Source organism: Aquarana catesbeiana, linkage group LG04 (genome assembly GCF_042186555.1).
Source record: "Aquarana catesbeiana isolate 2022-GZ linkage group LG04, ASM4218655v1, whole genome shotgun sequence".
Classification (NCBI taxonomy): Eukaryota; Metazoa; Chordata; class Amphibia; order Anura; family Ranidae; genus Aquarana; species Aquarana catesbeiana.
This window is the reverse complement of record NC_133327.1, coordinates 279,496,385-279,516,923: the sequence shown is the minus strand read 5'-3', so window position 1 is coordinate 279,516,923 and position 20,539 is coordinate 279,496,385. Positions and strand designations below refer to the sequence as shown.

General features: G+C 41.4%; 1 protein-coding gene across 3 annotated transcripts in view; it reads right to left on the bottom strand.

Annotated features, from left to right (window-relative positions):
- Positions 1–20,539, bottom strand: part of ARHGEF10 (Rho guanine nucleotide exchange factor 10) — a 276,309-nt gene that overhangs the window by 166,370 nt on the left and 89,400 nt on the right. For all 3 annotated transcript variants that reach the window (XM_073626640.1, XM_073626639.1, XM_073626637.1), the window contains 3 exons: positions 12,308–12,463; positions 5,817–6,116; positions 1,302–1,362 (listed from right to left, as the gene is read on the bottom strand). In XM_073626640.1, coding sequence (XP_073482741.1) covers positions 1,302–1,362; positions 5,817–6,116; positions 12,308–12,463 — 517 coding nt within the window. The remainder of the gene's footprint in view (positions 1–1,301; positions 1,363–5,816; positions 6,117–12,307; positions 12,464–20,539) is intronic.

Below are 20,539 nucleotides of genomic sequence, written 5' to 3'. Positions count from 1 at the left end.
ACCTCTCTCTTTATTCTAGAGTAGACTTCAGCTTCCAGTTTCTCTTATAGAAAACTCCTCCATGACTTTCTGGTATACATCCTTTGGGACTGGAAAACTGTTCATGGACTCAGGCTGGATTCACACCTATGCATTTTTAGTGCTTTTTGCATTTTGCAGATTTGCACTACAGAACGTGTTCCATAGAAAACAATGTTAAATGGACTGTAGTGCAAATCTGCTAAATGCAAAAAGCACTAAAACTGCATAGGTGTGAATCCAGCCTAAGGAAGTAGTTCTGCGGGTCATGAACACACACTCTGCACCTGCCTTCCCCCTGCATCAGATTGCTTCCACCCACCTCTGTACTTAAATGTAATCATTGTCAATGAGCACCATTTTCACTAAATACACAGCCAGTGTCTTCCTCCGCTGATCGATCAATTTGTACCTTACCTTACCTTATCCAATTATGCACAAATTAAATAAATAAGAATTAACTTTTTGCATGATTGGATAATTAAAATGATTCTTTACTTTTTTATGTGAAGATTTTCAACCTAGAGTAAACTAGCTTCAACGTGCACATTGATTACTCAGCGGCAAAAAATTAAAGTGATTGTAAAGGCACAAGGTTTTTTACCTTCATGCATTCAATGCATGAAGGTAAAAAAATACTTTTTTGTGCACCAGCCCCCCCCCAATACTTAGTGGAGCCCCGTTTCCACGAGAGCCTGGCCTCTCCGGGGACTTGCACTCCTTAATAGCTTTTGGCGGGAGCCCTTGGCTCATGCCACTGTCAATCAGAGCCAGTGAGCCAATCGGGAGATGGGGGGGCAGGCCAAGCTGCAGCTTTTTTCCCCTTTTCTTCCCTTCCCATCCATGCAGTAAATTAGTAATTAAGGCTACCTTCATACTACCTTCAAGCTACCTTTAAAAGCGCCCGCGGTGGCCATTGATTTCAATAGCAGGGGCGGTGGAGGAGCACTGTATACACCGCTCCCGCACTGCCCGAAAGATGCGGCTTGCAGGACTTTTTCTAACGTCCTGCAAACGCAGCGCTTCAGTGTGAAAGCACTCGGGGGTTTCACACTGGGGCTGTAGGGGAGGCGTTTTTCAGGTGCTTTACAGGCACTATTTTTAGCCCTTTAGTGCCTGAGTGTGAAAGTAGCCTTAACTTCCTGCATGTACAGTCTCCTTTTGCAATTAATTTCCTGTGTGAGAGAAATCAGTGATTTTCAGAAATCTAAGTGCAATGGATATATATGAATTGACTATGAAATAGCTAATATACAAGTTACTAATCTCGAATCGCTGTTTACCTTGAATAGTGGTTGTCAGTCAGAACCTGGAAGTGAGGATTGGGCACTTCCTCTTGAATCCCTGCAAAAGGGAAATTATTTATGTTCATTTATCGGTTTTCACTATGATTACTCAACTTCTTTGTACTGCTCTGCACATGCATATTTAATATTAATACTCACTGGTTTCTATTTAATATGTTGTCTAATAACATATTGTAGATGACAGTAAAAGTAAAGTGCTAGAAAGTAGGGTCTGTATATATTCAGCCAAAGGGATTATCACATAGTTTATACTAACACTGAGCTCACATAAGATTTAAATTTGATGAAACTGTATAACATTCTCTAATACCAGCACAAAAAGGAACAGCTTCAGTATCAGCAAATATCCTAACAACATTCCACAACATGTATAATCCAGATCATCAATTTAAAAAAAAATTGCACTGGAATAGCTAGATAAAACATGAGTAGAACTAAATACAATATACATTCTCATAAGATTTATTATTGCAAGAAGTACCGTACAACCAAACCCTAAGGCTGCATTCACACCTGGGCGTAGCGTTTTTGAGCGTTTCTTCCGGCGTTTTGTTGCGCGTTTTTTCGGGCATATTTGCACGTTTCCATGCAGCGTTGTCCGGCGTTTTTGAGCTTTGGCATTTTTTTTATTAGCCAATAGGAAAAATGATTATCTGTTTCATCATTTGTTGCTATGTTGTTAGATTTTGTCATCTGCTTCCTGCTCCAAAAACGCCCAAATCTGCCCGATTCGCGCGATGGATTTTAATGGATTTTTTCCCCTCAAGCGTTTTGTAGCTTGAGGCTTCAAGCTACAAAACGCTCAAGTGTGAATGGGCTCTAAATGAAGGCAGAACTTTATTGTGAACCATTCACAAAATACATAGCATTTTATGAATGGCTAAGGGGAAAGATGGCACAAACAACATTCCATGTATGAGAAAACAGCACTCATATCCACAGTGGGTCAGAAGCATAGAGAGAGCTATACTTTTTTTGCATGAATAAAAGTATACAGTGCGGATGGAAAATATTCAGACCCCCTTAAATTTTCCACTCTTTGTTATATTGCAGCCATTTGCTAAAGTCATTCAAGTCCATTTTTTTCCCCTCATTAATGTACACACAGCACCCCATATTGACAGAAAAACACAGAATTGTTGACATTTTTGCAGATTTATTAAAAAAGAAAAACTGAAATATCACATGGTCCTAAGTATTCAGACCCTTTGCTGTGACACTCATGGTTTTACACCTTCATTTGAGTCCAGCTGTGTTTGATTATACTGATTGAACTTGATTAGGAAAGCCACACACCTGTCTATATAAGACCTTACAGCTCACAGTGCATGTCAGAGCAAATGAGAATCATGAGGTCAAAGGAACTGCCTGAACAGCTCAGAGACAGAATTGTGGCAAGGCACAGATCTGGCCAGGGTTACAAAAAAACGTCTGCTGCACTTAAGGTTCCTAAGAGCACAGTGGCCTCCATAATCCTTAAATGGAAGACGTTTTGGGACAACCAGAACCCTTCCTAGAGCTGGCCGTCTGGCCAAACTGAGCTATCGGGGGAGAAGAGCCTTGGTGAGAGAGGTAAAGAAGACCCCAAAGATCACTGTGGCTGAGCTCCAGAGATGCTGTCGGAAAATGGGAGAAAGTTGTAGAAAGTCAACCATCACTGCTGCCCTCCACCAGTCGGGGGCTTTATGGCAGAGTGGCCCGACGGAAGCCTCTCCTCAGTGCAAGACACATGAAAGCCCGCATGGAGTTTGCTAAAAAACACCTGAAGGACTCCAAGATGGTGAGAAATAAGATTCTTTGGTCTGATGAGACCAAGATAGAACTTTTTGGCCTTAATTCTAAGCGGTATGTGTGGAGAAAACCAAGCACTGCTCATCACCTGTCCAATACAGTCCCAACAGTGAAGCATGGTGGTGGCAGCATCGTGCTGTGGGGGTGTTTTTTAGCTGCAGGAACAGGACGACTGGTTGTAATCGAGGGAAAGATGATTGCGGCCAAGTACAGGGATATCCTGGACGAAAACCTTCTCCAGAGTGCTCAGGACCTCAGACTGGGCCGAAGGTTTACCTTCCAACAAGACAATGACCCTAAGCACAGAGCTAAAATAACAAAGGAGTGGCTTCACAACAACTCCGTGACTGTTCTTGAATGGCCCAGCCAGAGCCTTGACTTAAACCCAATTAAGCATCTCTGGAGAGACCTAAAAATGGCTGTCCACCAACGTTTACCATCCAACCTGACAGAACTGGAGAGGATCTACAAGGAGGAATGGCAGAGGATCCTCAAATCCAGGTGTGAAAAACTTGTTGCATCTTTCCCAAAGACTCATGGCTGTATTAGATCAAAAGGGTGCTTCTACAAAATACTGAGCAAAGGGTGTGAATACTTAGGACCATGTGATATTTCAGTTTTTGTTTTTTAATAAATCTGCAAAAATGTCAACAATTCTGTGTTTTTCTGTCAATATGGGGTGCTGTGTGTACATTAATGAGGAAAAAAATGAACTTAAATGATTTTAGCAAATAGCTGCAATGTAACAAAGAGTGAAAAATTTAAGGGGGTCTGAATACTTTCCGTCCCCACTGTACATTTTAAAGAAATGGTAGCGATCCTGGATTTATATGGATGTGACTACATACTTCATCAGAGGTAACTTTTTTTATAATGCAGAGGATTTTCAGGAAGTGCCTGCACAAGAATCTTTAAGGCTTACCAGGTATGTATTTATTGTTTTACCTTGTTAAAAAGATATATGTCTATAAAGTTCAATCAAAAATAGCATTAATAACTTGCTTCCTCAGAAACTTCAGGGCCAATTCACACGGACTTGTGCTAAAATGCATGCACACCTCCAGCCATTTTAGTTGTGTTTTAACGCATGCAGACGTTCGTTGACACACATTTTGACGTCCGTTGACTTAAGTTTTTCATTTTAGCGCAACATTCTGATGTGAATAGGACACATTGGAAATGATTGTTTTTCAGATGTCCTTCCATTGATCTGCGTTTTACATCTGCGCTAAAAACGCACTGGTGTGAATTGGCCCTAAACATATAGCTGACTCAGAGAAAAGAAAAAAAAAACTTATAAAGTATGTCTCAATTAGAAGTTCCCTGGATCAACAATCTACAGTAATTTCTAATACTCAAATGAACCAATACTTTGAAGGAATATTTTCTAGCACTTAACAGACACCATTTCCTAATACTGCACTATAAAAAAAATGATGCAATGTTTGTGCCACATTTAATAAAATAAATATTTAAATATTAGGATCACATCCTGTAATTATCAATCAGTTATCACTACCATTTGGATCTATTTCAACTATCTTTGTGTCCTACTAAAATTGATGGGTTAAAAAATTCTGGTAAGTTTTCAACTCTTTTGTGTGGTGTATGGAACAGCATATTTATTCTGGAACAATCGCTTTTGAATTTTGCTTTCCATTGAAAATGATAGGACTGATGAAAGTGAATTGACCAGTTTGCATTTCATCGATCTATTTTTACTGATATCCAAATAAAATAAATGATTTGGCCAAATAATCTAAAGCATAGAAAAAGTATGGCAAGCCTTAATTGTTGTAATATTATCCAAAACTCTAATGTGCAGGTTACTCTTTGTAATTGGCACATGTTAATAGGGAATTTCAAGAAATGCATATTTATCGTCAATAAAGAATTTCTGGACTTTACAGAAAGTAATAACTAGAACAATAACTGCATAATTTTGTTTCTGGTGAAGCGTGATGAGGGCAGTCTATCTGTAGAAATATGTCTACTTTTGCAATGCCACAACGGGGGTCTTCCTTTAACAAACCTAAATTCAAAATCTCCTCTCCTTTTGATTTTGCTAAGAAATCATCTAATACATACTCATGATTATAATGACATTACCTAAATGAAGAATTTTACACTAATAACTTCCGGGCTCTGGGCTTCAGCAAAATGGCAGCCTCCAGTAAAAAGAAATGCTGGAGGCAATTTACAGCACACACCGATTTTCTTAGCATAAATATTAATGTGGAATGTATGCTCCTTGCTAAAGAACATTATTTGTTATCAAGTTGTTCTGTGTAAAATTCTGCCTTAACTGCAGTCCTATTAGGAAACAATTCAATAAAAATTGTTGTAGCCACTTTGATAGCACCTTACTCCTCCTTACGGTGTATGATCAGCAGTATTTTAATAAAATGTAAAACTTTTTTTTCTTTTTTGGAATGGTGTTGGGAAGGGTCAGAACCTCTGTCATCCATGTGTCCATTGGGAAAATTAACCCCTCTATTTGTACTGGTGAGAACAGTGTCCCAAAAAAATGTGGGGAAATCCAAAATCCCACCTTTTTGGGGGGATAGCAAGTGACGGCAAATCTATCAGAGAGAGAAAAGACAGCAAAAAAAATAATAAAAATGGACAGAGGTCTTAACCATTCCCTACTCTATTCAACGGCAGGGAGAGCAGAGGAAAAAAAAAAAAATTCAGTTTTACCTTGTTCATCTACTGATATGTTGCGAATAATGACTGGAGTAGAGTATGCTGGAAGGAACAAAGGCAGGTTAGATGGCACAGCATACCCACATGGCACAGGAACGGAATAACCACTTGGCACTCGAGGACTTATATTGCCATCCACTGATTCAGGCTCTTGAGATGTGGCAGAATCATCTTCTTGAAAAGGTGCAATGTCAATCACAGAGTAAGGGTTCACCTTTCTTGGAGCTGTGCTCAAATCATTTTCTGTTTGCAGATCTTGACATAAAACATTTTCACTATCTGGCTGATCTAATTCTATAGCAAAAAAATAAAATAAAAATACACAGAATTAAATGATAACTCCATGTTTGTGAAAAACAAATATAGCAAATAAAAAATATAGAATGTACAAATGTATTAAGAATTATATTTTGGTGAAATAATCCTTAAACCCTGGTTCACACCAGTGCAGTTTTAAAATCACGCTACTTCAGCGTGATTTCAAAGCTGTCCATTCAATGCGGCTTGCGACTTCATTTAACACAAGTCAATGCAAGTCGCAATGAAATTGCAAAAAAGTAGTGCAGGAATCTTTTTCAAAGTTGCTGCGACTTGAGTCGCAACAATTTGAACAGTTCCATTGCCGGCAATGGGGCGCGACTTGTCATGTGATTTTGAACTGTCAATTCGCATGATAAATCGCACTGGTATGAACCAGGGCTAAGGGTTAATTAGTTCTAAAAGGATGCAGACTGCAACTTTCCTCATTAGTATTAGTACACTGCAAGTGCATGAGCTGTTTATATTGAACACAGACACTCCCATTCAGGAATCAGTACTCCAAGGGCACAGTAGAACAGAAGCAGGTAGGACTCTGCTACGAAGTTTGTTAAAGTCCTTGCAATGTACATAGATCACCAAGATTTTTTTTCTCAAGAAAAGTGTAGATACTCTTTAATGGCTGAGTACACCTTTAAAAAAAATAATAAATTCACATTTTGCAGGAAAAAACTGTGCATTTATTTATTTTTTAAGGAGCTTGCAAAGCATTGCACCTGCGATCAGTGGATTGGAGGTGCAATGTCATGCTCCTGTCAGTTCTGTGTATAGGCTTTGAGTTTGAAAGCTGAATGATATGAGAATAGACTACCAGTGCTCTGATGAGCGTGCTCATAGTCTATTGAAAACTGCAAGTCTATCTGCCACAGAGGAAGATGGAACTTGCAGTTTATTCATTTACAGGTCTCTGTTTTTAAAAATGACAACAGCTGTGGGGACAAGAACCACTGCCCTGTGGTCATGGGAAGGAAAATCGGGGGTGAGGAGGTTTAGGAACACGTTACATGTTACACCCCAAATACAGGAGTAACATGTTCTTAATATTTAACAGCCTTTAAATTAAATATGAAATATTGGTTTACTTATAGCAAACATGTTTGATGTACCTTCATGTGAACTTCACAATGAAGCGTTTTATAACCTGTTGAATTTCTTTTGATAAAAGAAGCATATAAATAAAAAAAAATATCAACAATTAAAGTAAATCTTGCATGTATTTTAAAAGTGCCCAAAAGCATACCCTGCAAAAAAAAAAGGCTGTAAATATTTATCTTTCCCACTGCCTGCGCTGCTGACACTGCTCCACTAAGGAGGAACGGTTCTCCGAAGTCTGGGAAGACAAAACTTTCAGAAGTGTCAATGTCCTTGGTTCCCTCTCAGTGGATTGTCTGAGACTTTGCAATATATGTGCTTTTTAACCATGTCTCTGGAAATTATTTACAACATTGACAGCTATAATCTATATCTACAGGTTCGCACATATATTTACTACACTTTTGCTGGACAACATTCATCCGGGTTATAAGGCATATTTCCTGACATATGCCAACATCTGTTCTACAAGGATAGGTTACAGTAATCTTCACTTTGTTTCCAAATGTTACAATCCCTGGACATATGTTGTATTATGCTAAACACTTTCTAACCTGGCATGAGATGTAATTGCATTTATACCCATAAAAATCCAAATTGCTTTTTTGTTATTGCACACTTTCAGCAGTTGGAGATCAGTTTTCATTTTCTTCATGAAAAATATTTATACAAACATGGCATGGCTCACCTTGAATTCCACCATCCCAAGACACCAGATGTGTGTGCAGTGAAAGGGAGCGGCCTCTCCAGGGCTTCCTATGAAACCACTGATCTAACATAATATTTGGTTTGAAATAAAATATCATTCACATCTTTCAGTAGCTGTTAGCTAAGAATACAGGATGGGGAGCATTTGCTCCCTATTTAGGGATAACAATGCCAAGTAAAAATAGAGCACCGTATCAGCACTATGGAGAGCTCCAGCTGGCAGTCTTGCTAATCTTAACGACTTCAGCCCGGAAGAATTTACCCCCTTCCTGACCAGAGCTCTTTTTGCAATTCGGCACTGCGTCGCTTTAACTGACAATTGTGCGGTCGTGCGACGTGGCTCCCAAACAAAATTGATGTCCTTTTTTCCCCACAAATAGAGCTTTCTTTTGGTGGTATTTGATCGTCTCTGCGGTTTTTATTTTTTGCGCTATAAACAAAAAAATAGCGACAATTTTGAAAAAAAATTTACATTTTGTAATAATAAATATCCCCAAAAAATATTTAAAAAAACAGTTTAGGCCGATACGTATTCTTCGACATATTTTTTGTAAAAAAAAAAAAAAAAATCGCAATAAGCGTTTATTGATTGGTTTACGCAAAAGTTATAGCATTTACAAAATAGGGGATAGTTTAATGGCATTTTTATTAATAATTTTTTTTTACTAGTAATAGCGGCGATCAGCGATTTTTTTTTTTTTTTTTTTTGTGACTGCGACATTATGGTGGACACATCGGACATTTTTGGGACCATTGTCGTATATACAGCAATCCGTGCTATACAAGTGCACTGATTCCTGTGTAAATGACACTGGCAGTGAAGGGGTTAACCGCTAGGGAGGGGTTAAGTATGTCCTGGGGCGTGTTACTAACTGTGGGGGGGGGGCGTGGCTACGTGTAACACATCACTGATCTCTGCTGCCGATCCTCTCCGTGAGGCGATCGCGGGTATCCCCGCAGCGATCGAGTCTGCGGGACCCGCGACCCGACTCACAGAGTTCCCGGCCGGCGCGCACGCAATGGCACGGCAGCAAATTCAAAGGGACATACGGGTACGCCCGTGCCATTCTGCCGGTGTTCATCGGCGTGCGCCGGTCGGGAAGTGGTTAAACTGGCCATACACTAGTGGATTTTTGATCAAATATTCTCACGAAAAATAAGTACACTTAATGACTTGATGAATGTCGTTTGCAAGTACTTCAAAAACAATACTTTTAACATTCGATTTTGGAGTGAATGGACTAAAAAAAAAAAAAAAAACTCATTTATTGTTTGAAATTCATTTTGTTCAAGAAAAAAACTTCCATCCTGTTCCTTCACATTTTCTTGTCCCTGTGGTCTAAAATGAATGATTATTTGAATGCACTAGCCATTAACAAATGAAACGTTCTCTAAACAAAATATTTCCAAACAAAAATCTACTCCGTGGCCAGCTTTACACCATACAAAATCCAAGGTAATGCACTATAAAAATGCACCAGCTAATGTTCAGCTGTATGTCTTATGAATATGCTACTGTGCCTCAAAGTAGGGTTGTCCCGATTCCACTTTTTTAGGACCGAGTACAAGTACCGATACTGATATTTTTTTAATGTCATGTGACAGTGGCACTAATATGCAACACTGATGATGCATGGACTGTGTCAGTAGTTTTTTTTTTTTTTTACAAATTTTTTTACAATTATTTTTTACAAATTTTTTTTCTTTTACAATGCTTTCTTTTTTTTTTTTTGGGGGGGGGGGGTGAGTGGACAGTGTCAGTGTGTTTTTTTTTTTATTTTATTTTTTATTATTCTTACAAATTAACCTTTTTCAATATTTATTCATTACAATTATTTTTTTTTATTTTTTATTAGCCCTGTTGGGGGTGGCTTTGGTGAGATATCAGGGGTCTTAACAGAACCCTGACATCTCCCTTTTGAGACAGGGAAAGGAACTGAGGACAGTGATTCCCAGGTTCCTTTCTCTGCAGCCTCAGCTGCACTGAAGATGAATGGAGAGGAGACAACGGCTCCTCTCCATTCATAAACTGATATATATTTAACGGCTCCTCTGTTCATTCATAACTGTCACTCAGAAAAAGAAGGAGCCGGTAAATTAAATATTTACCGGCTCCTTCCTCCGCTCTCCATCCTGAGCGAGGACAGAGGGGGACCGAGGAGCACAGTCACCCCTGACTGTCCAGGTATCGAATTAAGCATCATTAAGAAAATGCTCAGTATTGGCATCGATACAGATACTAGTATCTGTATCAGTGCAAACCTACCTCAAAGGTTACATTTGGTCAGTTAAAGCGGGGGTCCACCTATCTATCGTTTTTTTTTTTTTTTTTTAGTTCATTCACAAACTTTTCTTCTCAGCATTACATACTCACATATTGTGTGTAATATGTCCGCCTGTGTCAGATTTCGTCGGAAAGAATAACTTATATTATTCACTGCAGGCGGTTTCCATCTTCATTGTGGGCATTTGAAGCCCACAAGCATTTATTTCCTGGATGTGGTGAATGCTGTGCTCCCAGCATTCACCGCTCGTTCCCGCACATGCTCAGTGGCATCCTGGGAAGCCTGAGACTAGCTCCCAGGAGTCTGGGAGAGGCTAGAAACACGCCTACTCCCACGGGAGGAGAACCAGGAAGTGCAAAGAAGAATAGAAAAATAAAAGGTAATTACGGCGATTTAAATTTTTTTAAACGGCATGTCAGCATCTAGGCAAGGAAGAGAATACATACAGATATTGTTCAAAATTTGGGTGGAACCCCGCTTTAAGCAAAGATAAACATGGAGAATATTGCTTTTAAAAGAGTGGGATATTTTTGGGGACTCCTCGTTTGTTATGTTCATGCAAGGTTCAGAAATATTGGTGTAATGTTAAAATGTTTTGTAAAATCCATTCAAATGGTAACACAAGAATTCTCAAGGATTTAGTCAATCTGCTAGCCACTTAACAAATGTCATATTATACATTTATGCAGTGACCTTTACAGGCTATTCACTAAGCTATTGTGACCCCCCCCCCTCCACCAAAACACACCACCATTGGCTGCAACCGCTGACTGGATGCTGATCAGCTACTATTTTTCCAACATGCCGTTTGACAGAAGTGGGATGTTCGGCCAGCTTCTGTCAGACAGGCTGCTGTACACACAGGCCGAATGTCAGCCAGTTTCTGTTGAAACAGCCGATTTTTGGCCCGTGTGTGCCAGGCTTTACTTCTGGTACAAGTGTCACAGGGACAGGAAGTAAGAGAAAATCTTTGCAATAAAATCAAAGACAGAAACAAAAACCTGACAGAAATTTTAAAACTTCCCCGCTCTATCCAGGACTTTTGCAGGAAGTTATGCTGACCAAAAACTGTACGAACAATCGACCAAACCCATTTTCGAAAAACGAACATTCGGCCGTGAGCGCAAACGATAGTGCCATCATGTAATGACCGATAAATCGTTCAGTGGACATAAATGAATGCATTTTTTTTTTTTTTTTTTTTAATATATACCTAATGCAGACAGTTCGGACAGGAAACACATTAACCTTTCAATTTATCGTTCGTTCGGCAGAAAATTTCCAAACTTGTCCTTCGTTTTTTCAGCTCAAAAACGTCGCAACGATTATCAATTTTGTGCCAATTAACTGGCCGAAAAACGAACGAACTGCCTAAATGACCGAAGTTCGGCCGATTTATCTTATAGTGTATGGCCAGCATTAGACTTAAATAATGTCACATCACATGCAATGGTGTGTCTGCAACAAGTTTCTTTACAACACACAGTTCTGGAAGATATAACACATACAATAGGAAGCAGAGACAAGAATAAAACAAAAAAAAGTATTTCACAGAGAGGAAGTGGTCATTATAACATTCATCTTTATTTTTCTAAAATATTATATTAAAAGCTAACCAAACCTCAGAACAAAAATGCAAAATATTGCAGCTTACAGTCCTTAGATATGAAGGCTGCTTTAGTTTTCTAGCCATCTTGATCTTGCCAGAAATGTAGAATCCTTGTCACTTTCTGTGAGCTGTACAGAAGAAAATCTTCCTTTCTAGCCATCTCCTGTAAACTACCAATTTGTCCTGCCCCCTCCCCTCTCCATGTAATCAAGATGAAGAGATACAAACATGTTTCTTGTCCATATCAGAAGAGTAGGCTAGGATGACAACCTAATCCTCCTTAGATTAGTAAAGGAGTGACCAAGCCACCCAGGAACATGAAGTGTGTGATTTGCAAAATTATTAGGTGAAAATAAAACAAATTAAACTTGAAAAAAGAAAACCACTGCAGCTACCACACCAACGACCAGTAATCTTCAATGTATTGCATTTATGTTTTTTTGTTTAGATACACTTTAAAAACATCATCCTACCTGGAGGATCTGGAAGTTTAAAGTCCAAGTCAATGAGATCACCAGTTTGAATGGGTTGTCTGTCAGCTTCTGGAGCATCATCTCCACTATCAAACTCAAATTTTTCCCCCTCTTCTTCTTCTTCATCTTCGGCACATTTTAATTCATTTTCAAAAACTATGAAGTAAAAAAACAAACAAAAAAAAATCTAATTTTACATATCCAAGAAAAAAAAATCAAAGAGTCAACTGTATAGAAGCAAGGATTTGAAAATGATTGTAATTACTCCATTGCAGGCTTCAATGGGTCCCTCGTGCTGAAGCAATACAGGATACAGGGTACAGGTTCACAACCCAAAATATACATGGTAAAAAAAAAAAAAAAAAAAAAGAGATGAGAATGCTTAGGCTTGGTTCACACTGCAGGGACTTAAGATCCGACTTGTGAGACCCCAAGTTGCGTGACGTGATATCCCATGTTGATTAACGAGAATGGTCTTAATTAGCACTACTGACGTTGTTCCGACTTTAGAAAAGGTTCCTGCACTACTTTGATTCAACTTTGACACGACTTCAATACCACAGAGTGTAAAAGTCCTTTCAAAGTCTAACTCCAAAGTAGCACTGAAAATCATGGGACTTTGTAGTCTGCTTAGTGTGAACCAAGCCTAACGATCCACGTTTTCCAGATGTTCATTATATCAATGCATACTATTTTTATAGCCAGAGGCCATGCAAACTCGTATGTGTTTTGTACACAGCACTTGTCTGTTTTCCAGCAGCATAAAGAAAAAATACCATTCATTACAATGTAGCTAGTTCACATTTTTGTGGAAGCTCAGCTACATTAGTAGGACACGCAGCATTTCTGTATAGTATCACACATTAGGCTGGGGCCTTAAAGGGGTTCTAAAGGTAATTTTATTTTTTTTTTTAAATAACTAACATGTCATACTTACCTTCACTGTGCAGCTCGTTCTGCACAGAGTGGCCCCGAACCTGCTCTTCTGGGGTCCCTCGGCAGCTGTTTCAGCTCCTCCCCGCAAGAAATAACCACCTTAATGCGAGCTCCCTCGCATGGTGGTTAGTTGTTGCGGGCGCGCTCCCGTGATACAGCCGGCGGCTATAGCCGCTCGCTGTATTACTCGGCCTCGCCCCCCCGGCGCGCTGCGTCATCGGATGTGATTGACAGCAGCGCGAGCCAATGGCTGCGCTGCTTTCAATCCATCCACTGCAGCCAATCAGCGACCAGGCTGAGCTGCAATAGAGATGACGGGAACGAGCAGCGGAGATTCGAGGTGTCAGGTAAGTAAAACGGGGGGGCTGGGGGTGGCGGTATTGTCAAAAGTTTTTTCACCTTAATGCATATAATGCATTAAGGTGAAAAAATTTTTACCTTTACAACCCCTTTAATATGAATGCTTAGCAGAGAAAAAAAAAATTATCATGCATTTTTATAAATTTCAAGCTTATCTGCTCTATGGAGAAATTATATTGTTGAGTACTTCTCCCACACATTTATGGCACAAGTACAGTACCTACATTTATAGCACTCATGAGCACTTGTGAAACAAGCCACACGCAGCACATAAACTCCTAAACAAGTAAGAGTGTGGAAACAGTGTCATTGCATGAAACTTCACAAACAGAAAAAAAAAACTCAAAAAACAAAACAAAAACACAGCTATTTGATCCCTTCGCAAAACATGACTTAGTACTTGGTGGCAAAACCCTTGTTGGCAATCACAGAGGTCAGACGTTTCCTGTAGTTGGCCACCAGGTTTGCACACATCTCAGGAGGGATTTTGTCCCACTCCTCTTTGCAGATCCTCTCTAAGTCATTAAGGGCTCTTTCACACATGCGGAACGTTCAGATCCGCCTGTCAGTTTTTTCAGCGGATCTGAACGGTCGCTCCATATATCTCTATGGAGCAACGGATGTCAGCGGTGACATGTCCGCTGACATCCAATACGCTCCGATCCGCTCCGCAAAATCTAGACAGATGGAAACCCTATTTTCCATCCGTCTGGCGGATCAGATGAAAACGGACAGGGGGTCCGTAATCATCCGATCCCCCCATAAAGGAGAGTGGAGATCTGACAGGTCCGTCTCTGCACAATGTGCAGAGACGGACTGGTCATCCGCCGGCTCAGCGGGGATCAACGGGGCGATCCCTGCTGAGCAAGCGGATGGCTGAATACGGATCCACACATGTGAAAGGGGCCTAAGGTTTCAATGCTGATGTTTGATAACATGAACCTTCAGCTCCCTCCACATATTTTCTATGGGAGAATCCTATCCTATCCTCCTCTGGCTAGGCCACTCCAGGACCTTAATGTGGTTCTTCAAGAGCCACTCCTTCGTTGCTTTAGCTGTGTGTTTTAGGTCATTGTCATGCTGGAATACCAATCCATGACCCATTTTCAATGCCCTGGCTGAGGGAAGGAGGTTCTCACCCAAGATTTGACAGTGCATGGCCCCATTCATTGTCCCTTTAATGCGGTGAAGTTGGCCTGTCCCATTAGCAGAAAAACACCACCAAAGCATAATGTTTCCACCTCCATGTTTGACGGTGGGGGTGGTGTTCTTGGGGTCATAGGAAGCATTCCTCCTCCTCCAAACATGGCGAGTCGAGTCGATACCAAAGACCTCGATTTTGGTCTCATCTGACCACAACACTTTCACCCAGTTCTCCTCTGAATCATTCAGATGTTCATTACCAAACTTCAGACTGGCCTGTACATGTGCTTTCTTGTCAGTGCCTCCTGCCGCTTCACTGAAGACACAGCCCTTTTCCATTTTGCAGCCCCCAGTGCCATGCAGCCCTTGCCTCCTCTGCTCCCATCTTTGCACTGATAAAAGACTGACCCTACAACACCAGCTAGCCTGGAGGAGATAACTATTGTAGTAGCTAGCAGCTTGTATTGTAAATTTTGACAGCTGGAGAGGAATGCTGCCATTCAAAAAAACACAAGCCCATAGCAATACATTCCAGCAGCTACTACACTAGTCTCAATTGAACAAATCTTTCCTGCCAAAGGGTGTATATACGAGGGTCTGAGCTTAGAGTATGTGAGTATAATGACTCTGGAAATCATTTAACCAGGAAGAGGACATTGGGGCCAATGGGACCAGCGGTGGAGGAGGGCAGCCCTGGAGCTTTTAGCACATAAGTAGTAGGCTTAAAGTGGTGGTAAACCCTTACATGAGCTCAAACCTGTCCTCGGGTGATACAGAGATTAAGCAAATTCTCCTACATAAGTGGTACCTGTTTATCTACAGTCTTCTCTTTACAGCCTTCCACTACACACACAAACTAAAAGGAGTTTTGTCAGTATCACACACACACACTGCAGAAATAGAGCACACAGCTAAGTGTAATCTGAGAGCTGATTGGAGTGAAGGGACACACCACCCTCTTCAAAGGCCATTGGCTACTGCTGCTGTCAGACAAGTCCTAATGTAAAGAAGCGGGGATTTGGCCAAGCCACTCTGCGTGTGATTATGGATGCACACAGCCCAGCTAGGGAGCATGCCTGCGTGCACCTACAGCAGCCTGCTTGCTATGGGGGCACTTGCAAAAAAGTAGAAAAGGGAAAGTGACGTCTGCAGGGGGGGGGGGGACAACTGTGCAATACCATCACAAGGAGCAGGTACTGTAACATGTTTATTATTTTAAGAAAAAAAAATCAGCCTTTACAACCCCTTTAGCAGGAAAAAAGTATGTCCTTCTTCAAAAAGTAACTCTAGACAAAATCATGTTTTCTTTAAGATAGAATATGTAAGGGTTGTATGAGGCCTGCTGTTTCCGACATGGCCGTATACAAGTCGATGAGGGTTCACTGGTTACAGGGATGGCCAGCACCATACAGGATTTCTGCCCAAGTTGAAGAAAACATTGAAAAGTGCACAGATTTACTACAGAGGTACTGTGCATTAGAAGCTGAGGTGGAGGGCGTTAATTCTGCCAGGGGTGAATTACAGGACTTTAATATAAAAGTACAATTTTCTTTTAAAAGTGCACTTATCCTTTAACTGACTGGGGTTTCACTATATACAATTAGAACATTGATGTATAATAATTCTATAATATATTATAAATTCCAGATTGATAAATCTAATTAAAAGTGGACAAAAGAGAATTGTGGCAGCATAACATTAAAAAGGAACTGGAAAAAATGTCAGTTTTCAATCTAACTACTATTGAAGCAAACAACTGATGTGTATTTGTCAAAGATGTGTTGTGTAGCCTGCCATTTAAATAATCTTTCCTTTTTATGAAGGCCTCAGAGGGTGTCATGCAGCAATGACAAGGGACCTTTGATGAGAACAATTCGTATTCTGTCTTCAGCCCTTTCCACAATGCTGCCCCCTCATATCATCCTGCTCCAGCGTTTTCTCTTCTGCTCTAGTAAAAGACATCACTTGTGAACAATGAGCTACCAAGCAGAGCTTAAAGCCTTGTGCTGAAATGAGCGGCCAGAAAGCACCATTGAAAAACAAGCATACTTTTACACTTAACTGGCTCTAGAACAGAAAAATTGTATTGAAGTTAGATCTAAACACATACAATGATACAAGACATCTAACTAACACTTCATGAACATGCTTCCATTGATGCAAACCGGGAAAAGGTCAAAGCTAGGCCCGAGCAGTCAGTACCTCTCCGTTTCTTGGAATGAACAGTAAAAGCAGAGTGCACGAGCTCCAGGGGGCTTTAAAGCTGAGCTCCAGCCTTACCTTCAGTCTTGCACAGTTGCACAGGCTCCTCTCCTGCACTGAAAGTGCTTAGTCTGATTTCACCACTTCTCACAACGTGCATTGGGAGCTACAGCAAGCCACGTAAAGCCCACCTCATTTCCTGGCTGGAGGACATTCAGCATCATCTAGAACTTTCCACTCTCCGAGACTACTGTTCATTGCTTACACCATTTCATTCATTGGATTTTAGTGGCTTCAGTCATGAAGGCTTAGCATCACATATGGACATTATCTAGGACAGTCTTCATGCAAATGCAACCTGCCTAAGAATGCCTACCCTTCCAGACTGAAATCGAAACATCAAAGCATTTTTCTATTATTCATAACTTAACTCAAAGACAAACTGAATTGTTTTATAAAAAAAAAAAAAAAAAATAGCATGTTGATGAAGGGAAGGGGAACCAGTAGGGGCAAAATATGATCAGATTAAACTTTAGCTTTAACCAGTTCTGAACCAGCTACCGTAGTTATACTGCGGCAGGTTGGCTCGACTGGGCGAAGCGTCGTTGCTGTACGTTTGGCGCACGCCCGCGATGTTCGCATTCTCTTCAGAACCAATCAGTCCACAGGCCCAGGCCAATGATTTCTGGCCTGGATCTGGTGATTGGTTCTGGTGAATGAAATCCTCCCCTGCCTGTGTAAGTGTAAACACAGGCATAGGAAGCAATGTCATCTCTCCCCGTGGAACTCTTTTCCATTCCAGAGAGAGGAGAGAAGACATCTCCGAGTAAGTTGCACCAACACTACACGGACACAGTAAACATAGGCACACTTGTCACCCCCCGATCGAGCCCCCCTCAGTTGTGTCATTTGTGACAATAATCAGTGTTAGGGTACATAACGGTAGGCCCAGATAAGTCTAGGGAGCCCCCCTAAACCCCTCTAATAAAGGTTTAACCCCTTGATCACCCCGTCACCAGTGATCAACGTATTAGTGTCACAGGTGATGCTGGTTAGCTAGATATATTTTCATAGCGTAAGGTTTTAGCGTCAGTCAGGGTCTGCGTCGGCCCAGGCAGCATCAGATTAGTGCCAGTAGCGCTAACACCCACGTACGCACCATACACCTCCCTTAATTGTATAGCATCCGAACAGATAAATATACTAGCGTCCCCAGTAGTTTAGGGTTCCCAAAAACGAAGCATTAGTGGGATCAGCCCAGATACCTGCTAGCACCTGCGTTTAGCCCCTCCGCCAAACCCAGCCCACCCAAGTGCAGTATCAATCGATCACTGTCACTTACAAAACACTAAACACATAACTGCAGCATTCACAGAGTCAGGCCTGATCCCTGCGAACGCTAAAAGTTTTTTTGGTAGCGTCTGAAGCAGTCGCTGACAGTCAGGTGCTCTTTTTTCCTTTGAGTCTCACTAGTGTACCAGTAAATTTAGAGACCAAAATGTCCAATCAAAGGTACACTAGTGAAGAGGCCTACATGTTTCTGAGCCTGACAGATGAGAGTAAAGAGGAAGTCACCCATCTGTCCGATTCTAGCTCAGAATACGAACCAGTAGACAGCAGCGGCACCCTGACAGATAGCTCTGACGACAGAGTAGTGGTCCCTGTCAAGGTCAGGCATACCCGACCCCGTTCTTCTGGTGTTGAGGTGCAAGAACCGCAGGGCTCTTGTATGGAGCAGAGAGCCAGTACTAGTGCCGCTCATCCTTCTGGTGAACTGGCAAGCACAGCAGCCTAGTACATCCTGGTCATACATCCAGCACTGCAGTAACACTTGGTGATGTGGCGAGTCCCATACGTGCAGTTCAAGCTGGTGAGGTGGCTAGCACAAGTAGTGTCCCGCAGCCACCAAGAAGAAGACAAACACAGGCTCGTTGAGCGCATAGTGCCCTTCCTGCTGCATTAGCCAATCCGAATTGGGAGCCCACCACTTCTGCAGCACCCGTACTTCCCCCATTCACTGTCCAACCCGGAATTCAGGTGGAAGCTGTTGATTTTACGTAACTTAATTTTTTTCGCTATTTTTCTATAGATCTATTGTGGACCAAAGCAATTTGTATGCTGGTCAATTCATTGCCACTAATCCCCAGTTGACCCTTGCCAGAGATTGGAAACCTATTACGGTTTCCGAATTTAAGACCTTCCTGGGCCTATCCCTCCTCATGGGCATAGTAAAAAAAAAGTGAGTTGCGGTCATATTGGTCCACTGACCCAGTTCACCATATGCCCGTGTTCTCTGCCTCCATGACCAGATCTTGCGGTTCATGCATTTCAATGACAATGAACTCTGTCACCCTCAGGGGGACCCTGGATATGATCGGCTCCACAAAATTCGGCCCCTCATAAACCACTTCAACCAGCAGTTTGCAGCCTTGTTTACTCCTGATCAAGTTGTCTGCGTTGATGAGTCCCTGATTATGTTTTCTGGCCACTTGTCTATCAAACAGTATCTTCCCAGCAAGCGTGCCAGATATGCAGTCAAGATGTATAAGCTTTGTGACAGGGCAACAGGCTAAACATATAGTTTTATGGTTTACGAGAAAAGAGATAGTCACTATAGGGAGTGCTGGTAAGATTGTGTGGGACATGGTGTCACCCTTATTCGGAAAGGGGTACCACTTGTACGTGGACAATTATTACACAAGCGTGCCACTTTTTAGTCACCTTTTCGATTGTTGAATTGGCACATGTGGCACTGTGCAAACTAATCGCCGGGGCTTCCCCCAACGGCTTGTAGAGTCCCGACTTAGATGGGGAGAGAGCCTGCTTGAAATGTAATCATTTGTTAGCAATGAAGTGGAGGGATCACGCAGATACGACAGACCAAATTCCTATGGTGACTGGTGTTGTGGAGACCAGTCCCTCTGTGTCCACGAATACAATCTTAACATGGGAGGGGTGGACCTCAACGACCAGTTGTTGGCACCGTACGTAATTGCCCATAAGGCCAGATGCTGGTATAAAAAAAGTGTCTGTATATTTATTCCAACTGACTCTGCTGAATGCTTTTGTGCTATACAAAGCTTCAGGGCGAACTGGAGCCTTCCTAAAATTCCAGGAAGAGATAATCACAGCCCTTCTGTTTCCAGACAGTGCTATGGCCCACCTTCCCAACGCAAATTGAGCTGACTGCATGATAGGCATTTTCCGTATGTCCTCCCTGGTACCCCTGCCCACAGAACATCCCAAAGATATTGTGTCTGCAGAAAACGCAGACTTAGGCGTGACACCCGCTTTTATTGTCCCTCTTGTCCAGACCAACCCGGTCTCTGCATCGGTGACTGTTTCAAACGCTACCACACACTAGTGGAGTATTAGCGTAGGGTACAGCACTACATAGTCCTAGGGCACACTTACACAGGGTCTTGAATGATGAGATGGTCATCACATTTTGAGAGACCGTAATCTGGAAGGTTTACAGTTTATATAAAAGTGCAAAAGAAATAAAAAAAAACACAAACACAAAAAAATTTTTAAATAAAAAAGCCAAAAATAGTTGTGATTTTATTTTTCTTCTCTCTCTATTGTTCTCTC